At 41.4% G+C, this 21,011-nt stretch overlaps 1 protein-coding gene across 1 annotated transcript in view; it reads left to right on the top strand.

The window, feature by feature from the left end:
* The first annotated feature begins 3,233 nt into the window (after window positions 1–3,233).
* The window catches only part of LOC127981361 (uncharacterized), a 26,801-nt gene continuing 9,023 nt past the window's right edge, over window positions 3,234–21,011 (top strand). The window contains exons 1-12 of the mRNA XM_052585496.1: window positions 3,234–3,364; window positions 4,525–4,640; window positions 6,802–6,958; window positions 7,143–7,335; window positions 7,517–7,618; window positions 9,747–9,848; window positions 11,018–11,119; window positions 13,188–13,289; window positions 14,391–14,492; window positions 15,592–15,693; window positions 16,785–16,886; window positions 18,057–18,158. Coding sequence (XP_052441456.1) covers window positions 4,532–4,640; window positions 6,802–6,958; window positions 7,143–7,335; window positions 7,517–7,618; window positions 9,747–9,848; window positions 11,018–11,119; window positions 13,188–13,289; window positions 14,391–14,492; window positions 15,592–15,693; window positions 16,785–16,886; window positions 18,057–18,158 — 1,275 coding nt within the window. The 5' untranslated portion in view covers window positions 3,234–3,364; window positions 4,525–4,531. The remainder of the gene's footprint in view (window positions 3,365–4,524; window positions 4,641–6,801; window positions 6,959–7,142; window positions 7,336–7,516; window positions 7,619–9,746; window positions 9,849–11,017; window positions 11,120–13,187; window positions 13,290–14,390; window positions 14,493–15,591; window positions 15,694–16,784; window positions 16,887–18,056; window positions 18,159–21,011) is intronic.

Genomic DNA, 21,011 nt, shown 5'->3' with positions numbered 1-21,011 from the left:
TATTCTGTCTTCAAGATCATTAGAAAATCCCAGTTAGGTGAGTTTGATCAGGGTTCGAGCTAAACTCTGCAGTGCATTGGACCTCCAGGGCAAGATTTGAGGAACCCTGGTGTAGAGATTCACTTTATTTTATTTGTCTGTGACATCATAAAATAATTTGCTATATTTTTTCAGTTCTTTAAGTTTTATTATTATCTGAAACCTGCTATGATTTATATTCCATAGTGTCTTAGGATTTTCAATGCATTTAACACCAAATAAGCAATCAAAAAAAAGAAAAAGAAAGAAAAAAAACATTACCAACAACAATTCAGAAACAAATAAAGGCAAATTAGAAGTGGGCACTTCAAGGTTTCTATAGAAAAATTACTCAAGCCTCATGTATTTCAAGGAAAATGTGTGTTGTATTACTAAAGAGAGTTTATACGGTCAAATATGGACTGTTTAAACCTGCCGTTAACGTTACTCCCTCCCACACTTAACGTTACTTAGAAATAAAAATGAGTCCTTAGACTATTTTTCCCGTCAGGTATCTCTGGCTTCACAGCTTTGAAAACCCCTGTCTAACTAAACTACACGGAGTACATTTTTTAGGACTGGGTTACAGTGATATTTTAGAGATAACTGATATACCGTTTTAACTGCTTAAGTTAAGAAACCCTGGTCTCCACATGGCGAGTCGAAGAAAATGGCGTCTTCGAGAAATTTCAGGCTGTAGCGCGCGCAGCACGTCATGAACGCTACACAGACCTGACTGTTAACATCATATACACATAAATACACACAATATTCTAAACTGAATTTGAACAAAGTAAACGGTACATTCGAACTAGTAACTAAAAGTGGTTGTTTTAGTCAGCAAGCTTAAATACAAAAGCCCATATCGAATACATTTGAACATGCTTTTAAGACAAACGGCTAACGTTAAACACAAAAATAAACAACGATTTATCTAACTTAACTATTTCGATTTATGGAACGCTTATCTTCGTGAAATATAGAACTTAACTTACCTTCTGCGTTTTTTCCCCGTTTATGTCACGTTAACGTAGGCCTTCTTATTTGCACTGTTGCCCGAACTGGAGAAAATGATGTAACGTTATGTGAGAAAAGTTAACAATTCTGGGTCAGCACGCCAAGAAAATATTGATTTTAAATAGTAAGACTATGTTACATACTCCAAAGAAAACTCGCCGTCGTCTAACGTTACATTTCCAGTAACATGAGCACTGGCCTATTCTACAGGGTCAGTCGAAACAAATGGCGCCTGAGAGAAAAGTTGCAGCGCGCCCTTAAAGTTACACGAACTTGATATTTAACGAAACATACAAATAAATAAAAAATAATGATTACACTGACCTATTAAATAGATTTGATAGTTGTTTCAATCAACCAGGTAACGTTAAAGTATTAAAGTCAATGTCAAATCAATTTGAACATACTTTTATAACAAGTGCTGCTAAACCCAATCGAAAAATTATTTACATTTATGAAATACATCACTTACTTTATGCACTTCTCCACTTCTCCACAGTCCTGTATGCTTCCAGTTAATAAAACACGCTTCTTCGCTAGAGTGGCGATTCAAATAAAATGGCGTCAGTGAGAAAAGTTTTGGCTGGTTGAAGCTTGCACCACGTAAATGTCCCGGATGTGTAATCACACTACCAGTGTTGATGAGCTCAGATTCTTAGTAGTTTCACCAGCCAGAGTAACCTTTTTTACACCATCAGTGTTAATTCAACACCATAACATTAACACTTCACTCTAAAACACCGTAACACCAGGATTTTAACTCTGGTGATTTTGCTGTGTGCTTGTGCACAATGCACATCTCTCAATATTAATCCTACAGTGTGTTTAAATGTCACTGTTGATGAAAATATTATGATCTCTGGATAATATTTAATGTCTTTAAATGCAAGATATTTCAAGTGTAGCTGAAGTATAATTGCTATAGTCCCACTTTAACAAAATCAAATAAACTTCAGTGTATCTTTAGTTACATTTCAGCAATTCTTCTGCACAATTTAAATGAATAAAGTACAAAGTTAGTTGTTCCAGTTTAGCAGACTTTAAGTTTACCAGTTTAATATACCAAAAGTACAAGTGCAGTGTATTTTTATTAAGTACTTACATATGTAAATGTATTTGTAGTATACTTATCATTTTAGTGTATTTATATTTCACTAGGGATGTCTTATCTGTGTTTATAGATGGATTGAAGTGTCATAAATCAAGTCTTTACTTCTTTTCCTCTGAGATGAAGAGCTGGGATGAGAGCAGAAGATACTGTAGAGAGAGAGGAGCAGATCTGATCATCATCAACAACAGAGAGGAACAAGTGAGAGTGTGTGTGTGTGTGTGAGAGAGAGAGAGAGAGAGAGAGAGTGTGTGTGTGTGTGTGTGTGTGTGTGAGAGAGAGAGAGAGAGAGAGAGTGTGTGTGTGTGTGTGTGTGTGAGAGAGAGAGAGAGAAAGAGAGAGAGAGTGTGTGTGTGTGTGTGTGAGAGAGAGGGAGTGTGTGTGTGTGTGTGTGAGAGAGAGAGAGAGAGAGAGAGAGAGAGAGAGAGAGAGAGTGTGTGTGTGTGTGTGTGTGTGTGTGTGTACTAACATTTACGTCGGTGTGGGTTCCCATCGGTGGGAGCACATCCACCTAAGGAGTTCCAAAATCGGAGTGGGGCCCAAAATGGTGGGGATGTCTTATCTGTGTTTATAGATGGATTGAAGTGTCATAAATCAAGTCTTTACTTCTTTTCCTCTGAGATGAAGAGCTGGGATGAGAGCAGAAGATACTGTAGAGAGAGAGGAGCAGATCTGATCATCATCAACAACAGAGAGGAACAAGTGAGTGAAGGTGTGTGAAGGTGTGTATGGTCGAGCCTTTTTTTAACCGGAAGTCAGGATATACACTTCCCGCGAATTCAAATACACACCGCGGGAATCTGAAACCTTTGGCCAATGAAATTACTGCACTGTATAATTAGGCGCGAAAGTAAGGAAAACTGCGGAAATTGCACAAGAAGAAGAAGTAGAAGAAGAAGAAGACTTCAAGGATTGAAGATTGAAGACAGAAGAAGACGGAGTGGTTGAAAATCTGAATATTTTTACAAATACCGACCTCTGATGCAACAGGTAAGCTAGGCATGGTTTTCATGGTGAGTTTATTTTGTCGTTACAGTATATCGTGATTTTTCCTACCTCTTTTGGCTGCATTGTAGCTAACGTTAGCGACATAATATTACTATTAGCAGTTAGCTTAACCTAATAGCATGTCACCAAGGACATGACAGCGGGGCAGAGACGGGGTGCAGTGAAGTCCTGTCGTTAAAAGTGGAGTTGGTTGTGAATTGTGAGGTTTTTATGGTGAGTTCATATTTTGGCGTTATATCGTGATGGCGTTATATACCTCGTTTAGCTGCCATGTAGCTAACGTTAGCGACATAATATTACTATTAGCAGTTGGCATAACCTTAATAACGTCACCACGGACATGACAGCGGGACAGAGACGGGGTGCAGTGAAGTCGTATCGTTAAAGGTGGAATCGGTTGTGAATTGTGAGCAAGACAGGGCAGATGGAGGTTAGCCAGAAGCTAAGGCAGGACTGAAGCTACGGTGCCGTTTTGGAGTTAAGTTACTCATACTACCCGCAGCTGGTTTGTTAGAGCAGGACAGTTGAGGGAAAATAATAGAAAAGACCACCTTCGAGTTTTTCCAAATTTACTTTGCAATTACAGAAATATAGCTGTAGCAATTCAGTTGTGGATGTTTTGGTCACATAATTGTTCAATAAAACTCGCAAAATGCAAAGTATTTAGTGAAAAATCTTTCCTGCTCTCATGTGAAGTGATGCTTGCCATTTTAGCATCTTATCTCAACATCATTATATATATATATATATATATATATATATATATATATATATATATATATATATATATATATATATAACACATTTTTTACAAATAAAAAAACCATTCTTAAATTTCAGAGCATCACTGTGACTGATCAACTGATCAACAAATGTAGCAAGATACTTCTAAGGGAAGTTTTCACCAAGCTTTTTGTCTGGGTGGTACCGGCCTACCCTGGACCCCCCATAACAATCCAAGCACCTATGTATGAGGAAGGATGTGATGCTGCATATGTCAGTCAATGGTCATGTGGCAGCGCCGCCATGCTGCTGTACCAGAAGTTAAGTTTGACAGCCCTAGTTTAAATTGATTACTGAGTGTCTGTGCAGCACAACATGGTTATCATCTAACAAGTTAACTTCTCCGCTTCAACAGGCTCAGTCAGCTTTCAGTGTGCACATTTCAGAATTTGCATATTTCATTAGCCCGTGTTTGATGTTAAACAATAGCAAAGCTCATTACACAGCTGTTGCGGCGTCTATGTGTTTGTATGAATGTCTGTTTATTTATTTATTTTACATAATAATTTTTTTTTTGTGACTTGCTATTTTTCAAAAACCTTTTTGTGAGATTTGCCTTGACTAAATACAAATTACAATTATTTTCACAGGGCCATTATGTCCACAAGGAGGATGAGGAAAAAGCCTATAGATGATGCAAAGACATACATTCTGTCTTGCACTGACAAGGATGGGTTTATGCCGAGATTCATTGACCATTACAAAGGTAAGTTGCAGAAGATTCCTTGACACAACTTGTGCATTTCAAAAGCATGGTAACATGGTAACATGGTAGATCGATATAATACACATCCGATCATCTAATCACTTGAATGTCCAAACCATAAAACAAATACAACTGACAAAGTTTAGTGAAGACGCAAGGCTCACACCGCTTTGCTTTTATGCCACTGACTGGACGGGGCAGAGTCATGTGTCTACACACGTGCTAGTATGCTTTTAAGGGGGAAGTGTTAACAGGATTAAAAAAACCCGAAATAACCGACATGGGAAAATTATGTCGGTTAGAGGTTATGAATTTCGGTTTTGAGTAAGTTGCATGATGTTCTTACGCTTCACTGGTGTTACCTGCACTAAATGGTACACGGCACTCTCAGTTTAAAACAGTCATAACCTAGTATTACCTTGGATACCCACGCTCTATTATAGTCTTTCAGGCCCTTCTAAAAAAGAAAAGTGGAAAAAAATAAACACAGAGCTCCTCTGACCCTTAAAGATGTAAAGGAAGTCGATGGAAGGACGTCTACATCAAGATTTCTCTGAATGGTAAAGACAATCAGTTTGACTGAGACATACATTATACCTTTTATTTAATGTAGATTACATTAACGGAGATTTACTTGGTGTTTTTAATCCCGTCCGAATCTGCCACGTCTGTGTTTTTCTCACACAACCTCTGTGGTAATTCCAGAGCAAATTACCTACCGTTTTTCAGCAAACTCAGTGATCCTCTGAGAAAACTAATCCCGTCCGAATGCGAATGTCTGTGATTGCCGGTGATATTTTATTTCACAACACTGTCCTTGTGTGTTTTGGCCAACGTGAATTACCGTAGATGCTCTTACGTGCGCATGTTTGATATATTTGCTTAGCGGCAAATAAATAATAATAAAAAATAATAAATCAAGAGCAAGATCGCGTAAACTGTTAATACCGGCTTTTGTAATATCAGCATCAGGTAAGATTACTCACGTTCATTTATGTACTCAGTTACATAATGTTTTAATTACATTTAATAAAATAAAAAAAGGGAACCAAGTTAAACTAAAGGAACCACACATTAACATGGTTTTGTTATACTAGCCATTTAGTATCTATTGTGTAATAATACTAAGGCAATCATTCTGAATGAATGCAATGCACGCATACAGAGCGCGTGATCTCTGTGACGCCCAGATGCACAAATCAGACCCTCCCACCTCTGTAATAAACACGGAGATACTAGTCCCGTCCGAATTGGTACATGAAAATCACAGACGTCAGGTGATAAGAATCGAAACTCAAACGTAGTTTAGAAAACTAGTCCCGTCCGAATAGGGCTTTAGTCTACTTTTTTTTTATCAGTTTACAGTGGTATTTGAGATCAACATTTGCTATCATGTGGTGTTCTTGCCATGTTTCACGTTGTGGTTTTTTTAGACATTCAAATTTGTGAACGATTCCAGCGTAAAATGATTAGCACAGACACCTAACTTTAAGCCAGTGGGAAGGGTTGTAGGAACCGCGTCATTAAAAATGAATTTAATCCACTGGTCCCTGACAGCTTGGTCCGTTCTTGGGAGAGAATACACATTTAAGTTACATGCTGATTCTGACAGTCAACAACAGAGCAACTCACATTTGCACTACATTTCTGCATCTTTCGAGACTGAATATGAGGGAGAGAGGGGCAGGGCGGGCTTCCTGCACCATAGGTCTGCGGTGTCCATATATGGTATTAAAATCTCGTATTTGAGTGCGCGTGCACGTGGGCTGGTTTACGAACCCAGGGGTAAACAAATGCTTCACTTTTAAATATCGGCTTCCCGGCCAGTGTATAATCGTTAGGCAATCATAACATACATTGATTCTCGTGGAAAAGTGAAAATTACAGGTCATGACTCCTTTAAGGGAACTGAACAGAGCATAGACAGGACCTCAGTGATGCATTGATGTGGATGGGTATGCATCAAAAACATTCTTTGGCCACATAAAGTCTGTTCAAAAAAGCACTTTACCTGTAGAGTATCACAACTGGGAGAGTGCTGAGCATTGTCTGCGGGTAATACACTTACTAGACGCAAGAACCTCAACCTCACTTTGAAAATACTGTAGTATCTCTTTTTGAGTCCCAGAATGAAATGTTTAATTATTATATATTATTGTAGGAAGAGGAGTGTTTGCCACACACCCCATTGAACCCGGGGACTTCGTGTTGGAGTACAGGGGTAAACTCCTCACACAGGTGGAATGCAAGTCAAGAAAATACTCAGAGATTGAAAGCACATTTCTCTTTGACTTTCAGTGGCAGAATCATCACTTATGGTAAACATTGAAAGATGGATGTTTTGTATTGATTTAGAGAAATTACAAGTTAACCCTGAAACAAGGGTTTAATACTTGATTAATGAATTAAGCACAAAAACTCTTAAATTCTTTTGAAAATAACTCTTTCAATAAAACTTTTAAAAAGATGTAAAACTTTTACCATTTTTCTGATACTTTTCAGCCTGGATGCATCTGAAGAAGATGGATCTCTCGGAAGATTGGTCAATGACAAACACAAAAATCCAAATTGCGTTATGAAAAAAATCATAGTTGACGACAAACCACATTTGTGCCTTTTTTCTCTGAAGAAAATAGAAATAGGAGATGAAATTGATTACAACTATGGCGATTCAAAATGGCCTTGGCGCAGTAAGGTGAATTGGTTAGATTAAGTATAGAGATTTCTTTTTTTAAAAATTTTGTTGCAAGAGCAAATTTTGTATTTCTCCAATATTAACCATGTTTCCAATATTACTCTTTACTGTCTATGGAAATGCGTTTAATCTTTGATCTGTGATGTGTGTTAAAATGAGTTCTTCTTTATCTGCAATCCAGTTGAAAAAAAACCAAGCTCCAGCCGCAGCATTAGAGAATGAGACTAGCCCTGTTCCTCAGATGCTAAATGATGGACCAAACCCAGATCAGACCTGCACACAGGTAAAAGTACATTCAAACACATTCATCTATGCTGACATGTATGTGGTGGTGTTCTACTACTAAAGTGGCTTTATATTGGCTGTTAAAAGCCAGATAATGTCACACACACATCGGCATGTTTCCAGTCATGTTCTTATGGGGTCCTTCCATCTTCCAAATACATTTGTTTCTCTAGTCTCTCCTTTACACACTCATATGTCTGTAGTCTGTCCCATGTGGGGCCCTTCCGTCCAGTTCTTACTGTAATTGTTTTTAATGCACTATGGCAACACCTGACATGACCTCAACTGTGATTTTAACATTCGTAATTGTATACTGTATCTGAGCTGTTAGATGTTTTAAAGCAATATTTTGATTTGATCCACTGCAAACTCCTGGAATAGACGTGAGCTGCTTTTTAGTCCATGCTCTCAGTCGAGAGTGTGCATGTGCGCGAGCGAGAGAGAGAGAGAGAGCGCAAGAGAGAGCGTGTGCGCGCGCGCGCGAGAGAGAGAGAGAGAGAGAGAGAGAGAGAGAGCGCAAGAGAGAGCGAGTGAGAGAGAGAGAGAGAGAGAGAGAGCGAGAGCGCAAGAGAGAGCTTGCGCGATAGAGAGTGTGGGCGATAGAGTGTGTGCGATAGAGAGAGAGAGTGTGTGTGTGTGTGCGCGCATGCGAGAGAAAGATCGTGCGCGAGAGAGAGAGAGAGTCATAGAGAGAGAGAGAGAGCCCCGGCCGCACGCTCACAGTCTTCAAACAACACAAGCACTAGGGGTGTCACGATTCTCCAAATCCTCGATTCGATTGCATTTTCGATTCTAAGCTCACGGTTCGATTCGATTCTCGATTTTTACATTTATTCTCTTTAAAGCACAGATTGTCATTTTTCAAACTAGACTTTTATGCAATATAATATCTGACCTTTGTTTGCAATGTACCACACTACACTGTCAAATTTTAAACTTTTATTAACAACATAATGTAACAATAACTTATATCTTTAGTCAATTGAAAACTTAAAATAAACTGCCATCCAGTTTCTCTTTTGTAAGTGTAGTCTTATTGACAAAAGATATAACGATGTATCTATTTAAAAGATGAAAGATAAAACACTTGTTAAACACTTCACTGTCATTCATTTAGATTTAGATTTATATATATATATATATATATATATATATATATATATATATATATATATATATATATATATATATGTATGTGTGTGTGTGTGTGTGTGCATCATTACAGTCTGTAAAATATGTGTATCTCTTATTACAAGACTGCAATCACTAGCAATCAGAAGAATTCCAGTTAATCAAGTATCTACAAAAGATCTACTCTATAAACAATGCATTAAATTACATTAAAGACAAAAATAAATTAAACAAGCAAAATAAATGATTACTCACATGTATCTGGTCCACTGATGAAGTCATGGGTCAAGTCAAGTGAATTATTAATCATTTTCTAACAGGCGTCGAATACTGACTTTAGGAAAAGGGGAATAACCGATGACATTTGAGATAACAACTAAAACAGCAAGCCCCGCCCCACGACTGACAAAAATAAAATTGTTCGCGCGAGCAGAGGTGAGATGATCGAGCGCGAGGATGTGGGGAATGAGCATGCGCGCGCGAGGGCTTGTATTGCGCGCAGAGTACATGTCGCGCGCGCGTGAGAGTTTGAAATGAGCTCACGGGCTCCTGTTTCTTCGCATCCGATTCAGTTTTCCTCTCGCGGAAGCCATATAGCGCGCGCGCCAGCATCAGTTGTATGCTCGGTTATTTTAGTCATTGATTTGCCGTCATACAACATGGGGGCGTGGCAGAATCGACGATTCCATTTTTTAATTCGAAGTTTGAGACTGTGACTTAATTTCGATCGATTTCGATTTAAAATCGAAATCGTGACACCCCTAACAAGCACTGTCTTGCTCTCTCTCCCTCGCGCATATTAATCACTTGAGACGATAGTGTTGATGTTTAAATCATTTAAAATGAGAATGTAAGTGTGCTCACCCAAAATTTGATTCGATTTCATATCGCAATATATATCGCAGAAAAATAAAATATCGCAATGTCATTTTTTCCCAATACCGTGCAGCCCTACTTCATACAGTTCTAAGTGTCTTCTTGTCTGTCTATTTCAGGTGAAAGGCCTTCAGACTCCAGCCGCAGCATTAGAGAATGAGACCAGCCCTGTTCCTCAGATGCTAAATGATGGACCAAACCCAGATCAGACCTGCACACAGGTAAAAGTACATTCAAACACATTCATCTATGCTGACATGTATGTGGTGGTGTTCTACTACTAAAGTGGCTTTATATTGGCTGTTAAAAGCCAGATAATGTCACACACACACCGGCATGTTTCCAGTCATGTTCTTATGGGGTCCTTCCATCTTCCAAATACATTTGTTTCTCTAGTCTCTCCTTTACACACTCATATGTCTGTAGTCTGACCCATGTGGGGCCCTTCCGTCCAGTTCTTACTGTAATTGTTTTTAATGCACTATGGCAACACCTGACATGACCTCAACTGTGATTTTAACATTCGTAATTGTATACTGTATCTGAGCTGTTAGATGTTTAAAGCAATATTTTGATTTGATCCACTGCAAACTCCTGGAATAGACGTGAGCTGCTTTTTAGTCCATGCTCTCAGTCGAGAGTGTGCATGTGCGCGAGCGAGAGAGAGAGAGAGAGCGCAAGAGAGAGCGTGTGCGCGCGCGCGCGCGCGCGAGAGAGAGAGAGAGAGAGAGAGAGAGAGCGCAAGAGAGAGCTTGCGCGATAGAGAGTGTGGGCGATAGAGAGTGTGTGCGATAGAGAGAGAGAGTGTGTGTGTGTGTGCGAGCGAGAGAGCGCAAGAGAGAGCGAGTGAGAGAGAGAGCTTGCGTGATAGAGTGTGCGTGCGCGAGCGAGAGAGAGAGCGCGAGAGAGAGCGCGAGAGAGACAGAGCGACAGAAAGAGAGAGCGCAAGAAAGAGCTTGCGTGATAGTGTGCGTGCGCGTGCCCGAGAGAGAGAGAGTGTGCGTGCGCGCGCGTGCGAGAGAGAGAAAGCGCAAGAGAGAGAGAGAGAGAGAGAGTGTGCGTGCGCGCGCGCGCGCGAGAGAGAGAAAGCGCAAGAGAGAGAGAGAGAGCCCCGGCCGCACGCTCACAGTCTTCAAACAACACAAGCACTGTCTTGCTCTCTCTCCCTCGCGCATATTAATCACTTGAGACGATAGTGTTGATTTTTAAATAATTTAAAATGAGAATGTAAGTGTGCTCACCCCATTTTTGTTTGTAAGAAAAAAATTTATTCGATTTCATATCGCAATATATATCGCAGAAAAATAAAATATCGCAATGTCATTTTTTCCCAATACCGTGCAGCCCTACTTCATACAGTTCTAAGTGTCTTCTTGTCTGTCTATTTCAGGTGAAAGGCCTTCAGACTCCAGCCGCAGCATTAGAGAATGAGACCAGCCCTGTTCCTCAGATGCTAAATGATGGACCAAACCCAGATCAGACCTGCACACAGGTAAAAGTACATTCAAACACATTCATCTATGCTGACATGTATGTGGTGGTGTTCTACTACTAAAGTAGCTTTATATTGGCTGTTAAAAGCCAGATAATGTCACACACACACCGGCATGTTTCCAGTCATGTTCTTATGGGGTCCTTCCATCTTCCAAATACATTTGTTTCTCTAGTCTCTCCTTTACACACTCATATGTCTGTAGTCTGTCCCATGTGGGGCCCTTCCGTCCAGTTCTTACTGTAATTGTTTTTAATGCACTATGGCAACACCTGACATGACCTCAACTGTGATTTTAACATTCGTAATTGTATACTGTATCTGAGCTGTTAGATGTTTAAAGCAATATTTTGATTTGATCCACTGCAAACTCCTGGAATAGACGTGAGCTGCTTTTTAGTCCATGCTCTCAGTCGAGAGTGTGCATGTGCGCAAGCGAGAGAGAGAGAGAGCGCAAGAGAGAGCGTGTGCGCGCGCGCGCGAGAGAGAGAGAGAGAGAGAGAGAGAGAGAGAGAGAGAGAGAGCGCAAGAGAGAGCTTGCGCGATAGAGAGTGTGGGCGATAGAGAGTGTGTGCGATAGAGAGAGAGAGTGTGTGTGTGTGTGCGCGCATGCGAGAGAGAGATCGTGCGCGAGAGAGAGAGAGAGTCATAGAGAGAGAGAGAGAGCCCCGGCCGCACGCTCACAGTCTTCAAACAACACAAGCACTAGGGGTGTCACGATTCTCCAAATCCTCGATTCGATTGCATTTTCGATTCTAAGCTCACGGTTCGATTCGATTCTCGATTTTTACATTTATTCTCTTTAAAGCACAGATTGTCATTTTTCAAACTAGACTTTTATGCAATATAATATCTGACCTTTGTTTGCAATGTACCACACTACACTGTCAAATTTTAAACTTTTATTAACAACATAATGTAACAATAACTTATATCTTTAGTCAATTGAAAACTTAAAATAAACTGCCATCCAGTTTCTCTTTTGTAAGTGTAGTCTTATTGACAAAAGATATAACGATGTATCTATTTAAAAGATGAAAGATAAAACACTTGTTAAACACTTCACTGTCATTCATTTAGATTTAGATTTATATATATATATATATATATATATATATATATATATATATATGTATGTGTGTGTGTGTGTGTGTGCATCATTACAGTCTGTAAAATATGTGTATCTCTTATTACAAGACTGCAATCACTAGCAATCAGAAGAATTCCAGTTAATCAAGTATCTACAAAAGATCTACTCTATAAACAATGCATTAAATTACATTAAAGACAAAAATAAATTAAACAAGCAAAATAAATGATTACTCACATGTATCTGGTCCACTGATGAAGTCATGGGTCAAGTCAAGTGAATTATTAATCATTTTCTAACAGGCGTCGAATACTGACTTTAGGAAAAGGGGAATAACCGATGACATTTGAGATAACAACTAAAACAGCAAGCCCCGCCCCACGACTGACAAAAATAAAATTGTTCGCGCGAGCAGAGGTGAGATGATCGAGCGCGAGGATGTGGGGAATGAGCATGCGCGCGCGAGGGCTTGTATTGCGCGCAGAGTACATGTCGCGCGCGCGTGAGAGTTTGAAATGAGCTCACGGGCTCCTGTTTCTTCGCATCCGATTCAGTTTTCCTCTCGCGGAAGCCATATAGCGCGCGCGCCAGCATCAGTTGTATGCTCGGTTATTTTAGTCATTGATTTGCCGTCATACAACATGGGGGCGTGGCAGAATCGACGATTCCATTTTTTAATTCGAAGTTTGAGACTGTGACTTAATTTCGATCGATTTCGATTTAAAATCGAAATCGTGACACCCCTAACAAGCACTGTCTTGCTCTCTCTCCCTCGCGCATATTAATCACTTGAGACGATAGTGTTGATGTTTAAATCATTTAAAATGAGAATGTAAGTGTGCTCACCCCAAAATTTGATTCGATTTCATATCGCAATATATATCGCAGAAAAATAAAATATCGCAATGTCATTTTTTCCCAATACCGTGCAGCCCTACTTCATACAGTTCTAAGTGTCTTCTTGTCTGTCTATTTCAGGTGAAAGGCCTTCAGACTCCAGCCGCAGCATTAGAGAATGAGACCAGCCCTGTTCCTCAGATGCTAAATGATGGACCAAACCCAGATCAGACCTGCACACAGGTAAAAGTACATTCAAACACATTCATCTATGCTGACATGTATGTGGTGGTGTTCTACTACTAAAGTGGCTTTATATTGGCTGTTAAAAGCCAGATAATGTCACACACACACCGGCATGTTTCCAGTCATGTTCTTATGGGGTCCTTCCATCTTCCAAATACATTTGTTTCTCTAGTCTCTCCTTTACACACTCATATGTCTGTAGTCTGACCCATGTGGGGCCCTTCCGTCCAGTTCTTACTGTAATTGTTTTTAATGCACTATGGCAACACCTGACATGACCTCAACTGTGATTTTAACATTCGTAATTGTATACTGTATCTGAGCTGTTAGATGTTTAAAGCAATATTTTGATTTGATCCACTGCAAACTCCTGGAATAGACGTGAGCTGCTTTTTAGTCCATGCTCTCAGTCGAGAGTGTGCATGTGCGCGAGCGAGAGAGAGAGAGAGAGCGCAAGAGAGAGCGTGTGCGCGCGCGCGCGAGAGAGAGAGAGAGAGAGAGAGAGAGAGAGAGAGAGAGCGCAAGAGAGAGCTTGCGCGATAGAGAGTGTGGGCGATAGAGAGTGTGTGCGATAGAGAGAGAGAGTGTGTGTGTGTGTGCGAGCGAGAGAGCGCAAGAGAGAGCGAGTGAGAGAGAGAGCTTGCGTGATAGAGTGTGCGTGCGCGAGCGAGAGAGAGAGCGCGAGAGAGACAGAGCGACAGAAAGAGAGAGCGCAAGAAAGAGCTTGCGTGATAGTGTGCGTGCGCGTGCCCGAGAGAGAGAGAGTGTGCGTGCGCGCGAGTGCGAGAGAGAGAAAGCGCAAGAGAGAGAGAGAGAGCCCCGGCCGCACGCTCACAGTCTTCAAACAACACAAGCACTGTCTTGCTCTCTCTCCCTCGCGCATATTTATCACTTGAGACGATAGTGTTGATTTTTAAATAATTTAAAATGAGAATGTAAGTGTGCTCACCCCATTTTTGTTTGTAAGAAAAAAATTTATTCGATTTCATATCGCAATATATATCGCAGAAAAATAAAATATCGCAATGTCATTTTTTCCCAATACCGTGCAGCCCTACTTCATACAGTTCTAAGTGTCTTCTTGTCTGTCTATTTCAGGTGAAAGGCCTTCAGACTCCAGCCGCAGCATTAGAGAATGAGACCAGCCCTGTTCCTCAGATGCTAAATGATGGACCAAACCCAGATCAGACCTGCACACAGGTAAAAGTACATTCAAACACATTCATCTATGCTGACATGTATGTGGTGGTGTTCTACTACTAAAGTAGCTTTATATTGGCTGTTAAAAGCCAGATAATGTCACACACACATCGGCATGTTTCCAGTCATGTTCTTATGGGGTCCTTCCATCTTCCAAATACATTTGTTTCTCTAGTCTCTCCTTTACACACTCATATGTCTGTAGTCTGTCCCATGTGGGGCCCTTCCGTCCAGTTCTTACTGTAATTGTTTTTAATGCACTATGGCAACACCTGACATGACCTCAACTGTGATTTTAACATTCGTAATTGTATACTGTATCTGAGCTGTTAGATGTTTAAAGCAATATTTTGATTTGATCCACTGCAAACTCCTGGAATAGACGTGAGCTGCTTTTTAGTCCATGCTCTCAGTCGAGAGTGTGCATGTGCGCGAGCGAGAGAGAGAGAGAGAGCGCAAGAGAGAGCGTGTGCGCGCGCGCGCGCGCGCGCGAGAGAGAGAGAGAGAGAGAGAGAGAGAGCGCAAGAGAGAGCTTGCGCGATAGAGAGTGTGGGCGATAGAGAGTGTGTGCGATAGAGAGAGAGAGTGTGTGTGTGTGTGCGAGCGAGAGAGCGCAAGAGAGAGCGAGTGAGAGAGAGAGCTTGCGTGATAGAGTGTGCGTGCGCGAGCGAGAGAGAGAGCGCGAGAGAGACAGAGCGACAGAAAGAGAGAGCGCAAGAAAGAGCTTGCGTGATAGTGTGCGTGCGCGTGCCCGAGAGAGAGAGAGTGTGCGTGCGCGCGCGTGCGAGAGAGAGAAAGCGCAAGAGAGAGAGAGAGAGCCCCGGCCGCACGCTCACAGTCTTCAAACAACACAAGCACTGTCTTGCTCTCTCTCCCTCGCGCATATTTATCACTTGAGACGATAGTGTTGATTTTTAAATAATTTAAAATGAGAATGTAAGTGTGCTCACCCCATTTTTGTTTGTAAGAAAAAAATTTATTCGATTTCATATCGCAATATATATCGCAGAAAAATAAAATATCGCAATGTCATTTTTTCCCAATACCGTGCAGCCCTACTTCATACAGTTCTAAGTGTCTTCTTGTCTGTCTATTTCAGGTGAAAGGCCTTCAGACTCCAGCCGCAGCATTAGAGAATGAGACTAGCCCTGTTCCTCAGATGCTAAATGATGGACCAAACCCAGATCAGACCTGCACACAGGTAAAAGTACATTCAAACACATTCATCTATGCTGACATGTATGTGGTGGTGTTCTACTACTAAAGTGGCTTTATATTGGCTGTTAAAAGCCAGATAATGTCACACACACACCGGCATGTTTCCAGTCATGTTCTTATGGGGTCCTTCCATCTTCCAAATACATTTGTTTCTCTAGTCTCTCCTTTACACACTCATATGTCTGTAGTCTGTCCCATGTGGGGCCCTTCCGTCCAGTTCTTACTGTAATTGTTTTTAATGCACTATGGCAACACCTGACATGACCTCAACTGTGATTTTAACATTCGTAATTGTATACTGTATCTGAGCTGTTAGATGTTTAAAGCAATATTTTGATTTGATCCACTGCAAACTCCTGGAATAGACGTGAGCTGCTTTTTAGTCCATGCTCTCAGTCGAGAGTGTGCATGCGCGCGAGCGAGAGAGAGAGAGAGCGCAAGAGAGAGCGTGTGCGCGCGAGAGAGAGAGAGAGAGAGAGAGAGAGAGAGAGAGAGAGAGAGAGCGCAAGAGAGAGCTTGCGCGATAGAGAGTGTGGGCGATAGAGAGTGTTTGCGATAGAGAGAGAGAGTGTGTGTGTGTGTGCGAGCGAGAGAGCGCAAGAGAGAGCGAGTGAGAGAGAGAGCTTGCGTGATAGAGTGTGCGTGCGCGAGCGAGAGAGAGAGCGCGAGAGAGACAGAGCGACAGAAAGAGAGAGCGCAAGAAATAGCTTGCGTGATAGTGTGCGTGCGCGTGCCCGAGAGAGAGAGAGTGTGCGTGCGCGAGAGAGAGAAAGCGCAAGAGAGAGAGAGAGAGCCCCGGCCGCACGCTCACAGTCTTCAAACAACACAAGCACTGTCTTGCTCTCTCTCCCTCGCGCATATTTATCACTTGAGACGATAGTGTTGATTTTTAAATAATTTAAAATGAGAATGTAAGTGTGCTCACCCCATTTTTGTTTGTAAGAAAAAAATTTATTCGATTTCATATCGCAATATATATCGCAGAAAAATAAAATATCGCAATGTCATTTTTTCCCAATACCGTGCAGCCCTACTTCATACAGTTCTAAGTGTCTTCTTGTCTGTCTATTTCAGGTGAAAGGCCTTCAGACTCCAGCCGCAGCATTAGAGAATGAGACTAGCCCTGTTCCTCAGATGCTAAATGATGGACCAAACCCAGATCAGACCTGCACACAGGTAAAAGTACATTCAAACACATTCATCTATGCTGACATGTATGTGGTGGTGTTCTACTACTAAAGTGGCTTTATATTGGCTGTTAAAAGCCAGATAATGTCACACACACACCGGCATGTTTCCAGTCATGTTCTTATGGGGTCCTTCCATCTTCCAAATACATTTGTTTCTCTAGTCTCTCCTTTACACACTCATATGTCTGTAGTCTGTCCCATGTGGGGCCCTTCCGTCCAGTTCTTACTGTAATTGTTTTTAATGCACTATGGCAACACCTGACATGACCTCAACTGTGATTTTAACATTCGTAATTGTATACTGTATCTGAGCTGTTAGATGTTTAAAGCAATATTTTGATTTGATCCACTGCAAACTCCTGGAATAGACGTGAGCTGCTTTTTAGTCCATGCTCTCAGTCGAGAGTGTGCATGTGCGCAAGCGAGAGAGAGAGAGAGCGCAAGAGAGAGCGTGTGCGCGCGCGCGCGCAGAGAGAGAGAGAGAGAGAGAGAGAGAGAGAGAGAGAGAGAGAGAGAGAGAGCGCAAGAGAGAGCGTGTGTGCGTGCGCGCGCGAGAGAGAGAGAGAGAGAGAGAGAGAGAGAGAGAGCGCAAGAGAGAGCTTGCGCGATAGAGAGTGTGTGCGATAGAGAGAGAGAGTGTGTGTGTGTGTGCGAGCGAGAGAGCGCAAGAGAGAGCGAGTGAGAGAGAGAGCTTGCGTGATAGAGTGTGCGTGCGCGAGCGAGAGAGAGAGCGCGAGAGAGACAGAGCGACAGAAAGAGAGAGCGCAAGAAAGAGCTTGCGTGATAGTGTGCGTGCGCGTGCACGAGAGAGAGAGAGTGTGCGTGCGCGCGCGTGCGAGAGAGAGAGAGAGAAAGCGCAAGAGAGAGAGAGAGAGCCCCGGCCGCACGCTCACAGTCTTCAAACAACACAAGCACTGTCTTGCTCTCTCTCCCTCGCGCATATTTATCACTTGAGACGATAGTGTTGATTTTTAAATAATTTAAAATGAGAATGTAAGTGTGCTCACCCCATTTTTGTTTGTAAGAAAAAAATTTATTCGATTTCATATCGCAATATATATCGCAGAAAAATAAAATATCGCAATGTCATTTTTTCCCAATACCGTGCAGCCCTACTTCATACAGTTCTAAAAGTCTTCTTGTCTGTCTATTTCAGGTGAAAGGCCTTCAGACTCCAGCCGCAGCATTAGAGAATGAGACCAGCCCTGTTCCTCAGATGCTAAATGATGGACCAAACCCAGATCAGACCTGCACACAGGTAAAAGTACATTCAAACACATTCATCTATGCTGACATGTATGTGGTGGTGTTCTACTACTAAAGTAGCTTTATATTGGCTGTTAAAAGCCAGATAATGTCACACACACATCGGCATGTTTCCAGTCATGTTCTTATGGGGTCCTTCCATCTTCCAAATACATTTGTTTCTCTAGTCTCTCCTTTACACACTCATATGTCTGTAGTCTGACCCATGTGGGGCCCTTCCGTCCAGTTCTTACTGTAATTGTTTTTAATGCACTATGGCAACACCTGACATGACCTCAACTGTGATTTTAACATTCGTAATTGTATACTGTATCTGAGCTGTTAGATGTTTAAAGCAATATTTTGATTTGATCCACTGCAAACTCCTGGAATAGACGTGAGCTGCTTTTTAGTCCATGCTCTCAGTCGAGAGTGTGCATGCGCGCAAGCGAGAGAGAGAGAGAGCGCAAGAGAGAGCGTGTGCGCGCGCGTGAGAGAGAGAGAGAGAGAGAGAGAGAGAGAGAGAGAGAGAGAGCGCGCAAGAGAGAGCGTGTGCGCGCGCGCGCGCGAGAGAGAGAGAGAGAGAGAGAGAGACTTTGACTTTGACAATCCTTTAATTTACCATTTTTCGGACAAATTACATAATTACATTACTACACATAATATAACTACACACAAATTCCACCACACAATACGTAATAAATATTACAATTTAAAAATTTTCTAAACACCTCAGTTTAAAACCAGATCAGAAAAACAAACCATTCGTTGTTTAAGAGAAATAAAAACAATTAGAAATTAATTTGCAGAGAACCATCAATATCAATTTCACATAAACACTTTTCCACTCCCCAAGTATATTTAAATGTTTCTATGTCTTTAATCAGTTGATAGTATGCATGTTCCACCGTTAGCCTTGATTTGACTAAACCCTTTAAGATAGCCACTGCATCGGTTGACCCCACACCATTTAGTTTACCTTTACGTGACAGCCATATTGCCATTTTGGCCTGCCCAAACAAAAAGTTTAGCATCACGTGGATCTGCTTTCTATTTTTTTTATACATGGGTCCATAAATAAAAAGTACAGGTGAGAACACTTCTCCTAAATTTCTACACCATTCTTCTATTTGAGATAGCAAAGCTTCAAGTCTACCACAGTAAAAAAACAAATGCAAAACAGTTTCTGTTTGCCCACAAAATAGACATTCCTCCCCTACCTGTGGATCAATGTGTGCTCTGTATCTGTTTGTGGCTATTAAACCATGCACAATTCTCCACTGAAGGTCCCCGCACCTTTTTTCAATGGGAGGTTTGTACAAGGTCCCCCAGCTTCTTTTAGGGGAAGTGCCTGGTCCAAAATCCTCCTGCCATTTAGATTCTTTTAGTCCTTCTAAAGAGTTCATATGTGAGACTTTGACACATGTGACATACAGTGCTTTTTTCCCAGTTTCACTGAAAAGTTCCATTTCAGGAGTCTTGAAGGTAAGCAAAAACCCTTCCCTTTCTTGAAAAGCATTAAAAGCAGGTGCAATTTTTAACTCTGGGAAAGGAACATCTATATCTTCATTTGATGTCTCCAAACCACGTTTAAAATCCGTTGGCAAACGTTCAAAGAGCTCATTCAACAGTCTCTGTGTCAAGCGAATTGACCTCACCCCCAGCTTAGCGGCCAGCATCTCAGCAGACATCCATTCATTCGTTGTTATTAAATGTCCAATCTTTGTTATTCCAACATTCCTTAAAACAGTCCTCATTGTTGATGACTTCAAATTGTCCAAGTCCACAACAGGATTGTACAGCAGGGGTTCTTCTCTCATCCAAAGGCCTCTCACATCCTGGAGATTCCTTGATACATTTAATATTTTCCAGGCTTTCAACATAGACTGATAAAAAGGTGTCAGTCCAGACAAATCCATTCCTTGAGTGTCCATTAGAAAGAAATGTCGGTCTAGCCCCATATTGCCTGCTTTTCTTAAGAGGGCACAAGCTACTCCAGTCCAGCTTACATCTTTTCCATAAAGTAGTCTTTTTGCCGTCTGAAGCCTGAAAGTCTTTATTCTGCTTCTAATGTCCACCAATCCTTGGCCTCCTTCTTGTCTAGGTAGATATAACGCAGATGCTCTCAGCCAATGTTGACCAGACCAGAAGAAATTCACCAGACGTTTTTGAACACTTTCCACCAATTCCTCAGGGGGTTCTAAGACAGTCATTTTATGCCATAAGGATGAGGCAACAAGGTTGTTGCAGACCAAAACTCTTCCCCTGTACGATAGCTGGGGGAGCAGCCAATGCCAGTGAGACAACCTTGCACTCACCTTTTCCATCAGGCCCTCCCAATTCTGTTTCTTATATTCCTCTCTACCTAAAAATACCCCTAAGTACTTTAACCCAGCCCTTCCCCACTGTAATCTAGCTGGAAGCTGCGGTCCATTATAATCCACACCACACCATAGTGCATCACTTTTGTCCCAATTTACTTTGGCAGATGAAGCTTTCCCATAACTCAGCAAAATATCTTTTAAAACCTGAACATCATATCCATTTCTTAAAACCACAGTGATATCATCAGCATATGCTGAGATTTTCACACAATCATTACAATTTAGAACATTTGTCTGTAACCCCGTTAGCTTTTCTCTCAATTTACAGAGGAGAGGTTCAATGACCAAACTATATAGTTGCCCTGAGAGTGGGCATCCCTGTCTTATGCCTCTTTGTACCTTAACAGGAACACTTAGTCCACCCGCCATTTTTATCATACATGTGGCATTATTATACAACAATTTTATCAATGAAACAAACTTGTCTCCAAAACCAAAAGCCTTTAAAACCTTGAAAAGAAACTGGTGATCAACTCGATCAA

The sequence above is a fragment of the Carassius gibelio genome, chromosome A4, assembly GCF_023724105.1.
Source record: "Carassius gibelio isolate Cgi1373 ecotype wild population from Czech Republic chromosome A4, carGib1.2-hapl.c, whole genome shotgun sequence".
In the NCBI taxonomy this organism is placed as follows: Eukaryota; Metazoa; Chordata; class Actinopteri; order Cypriniformes; family Cyprinidae; genus Carassius; species Carassius gibelio.
This window is presented reverse-complemented; position numbering and strand designations above follow the sequence as displayed.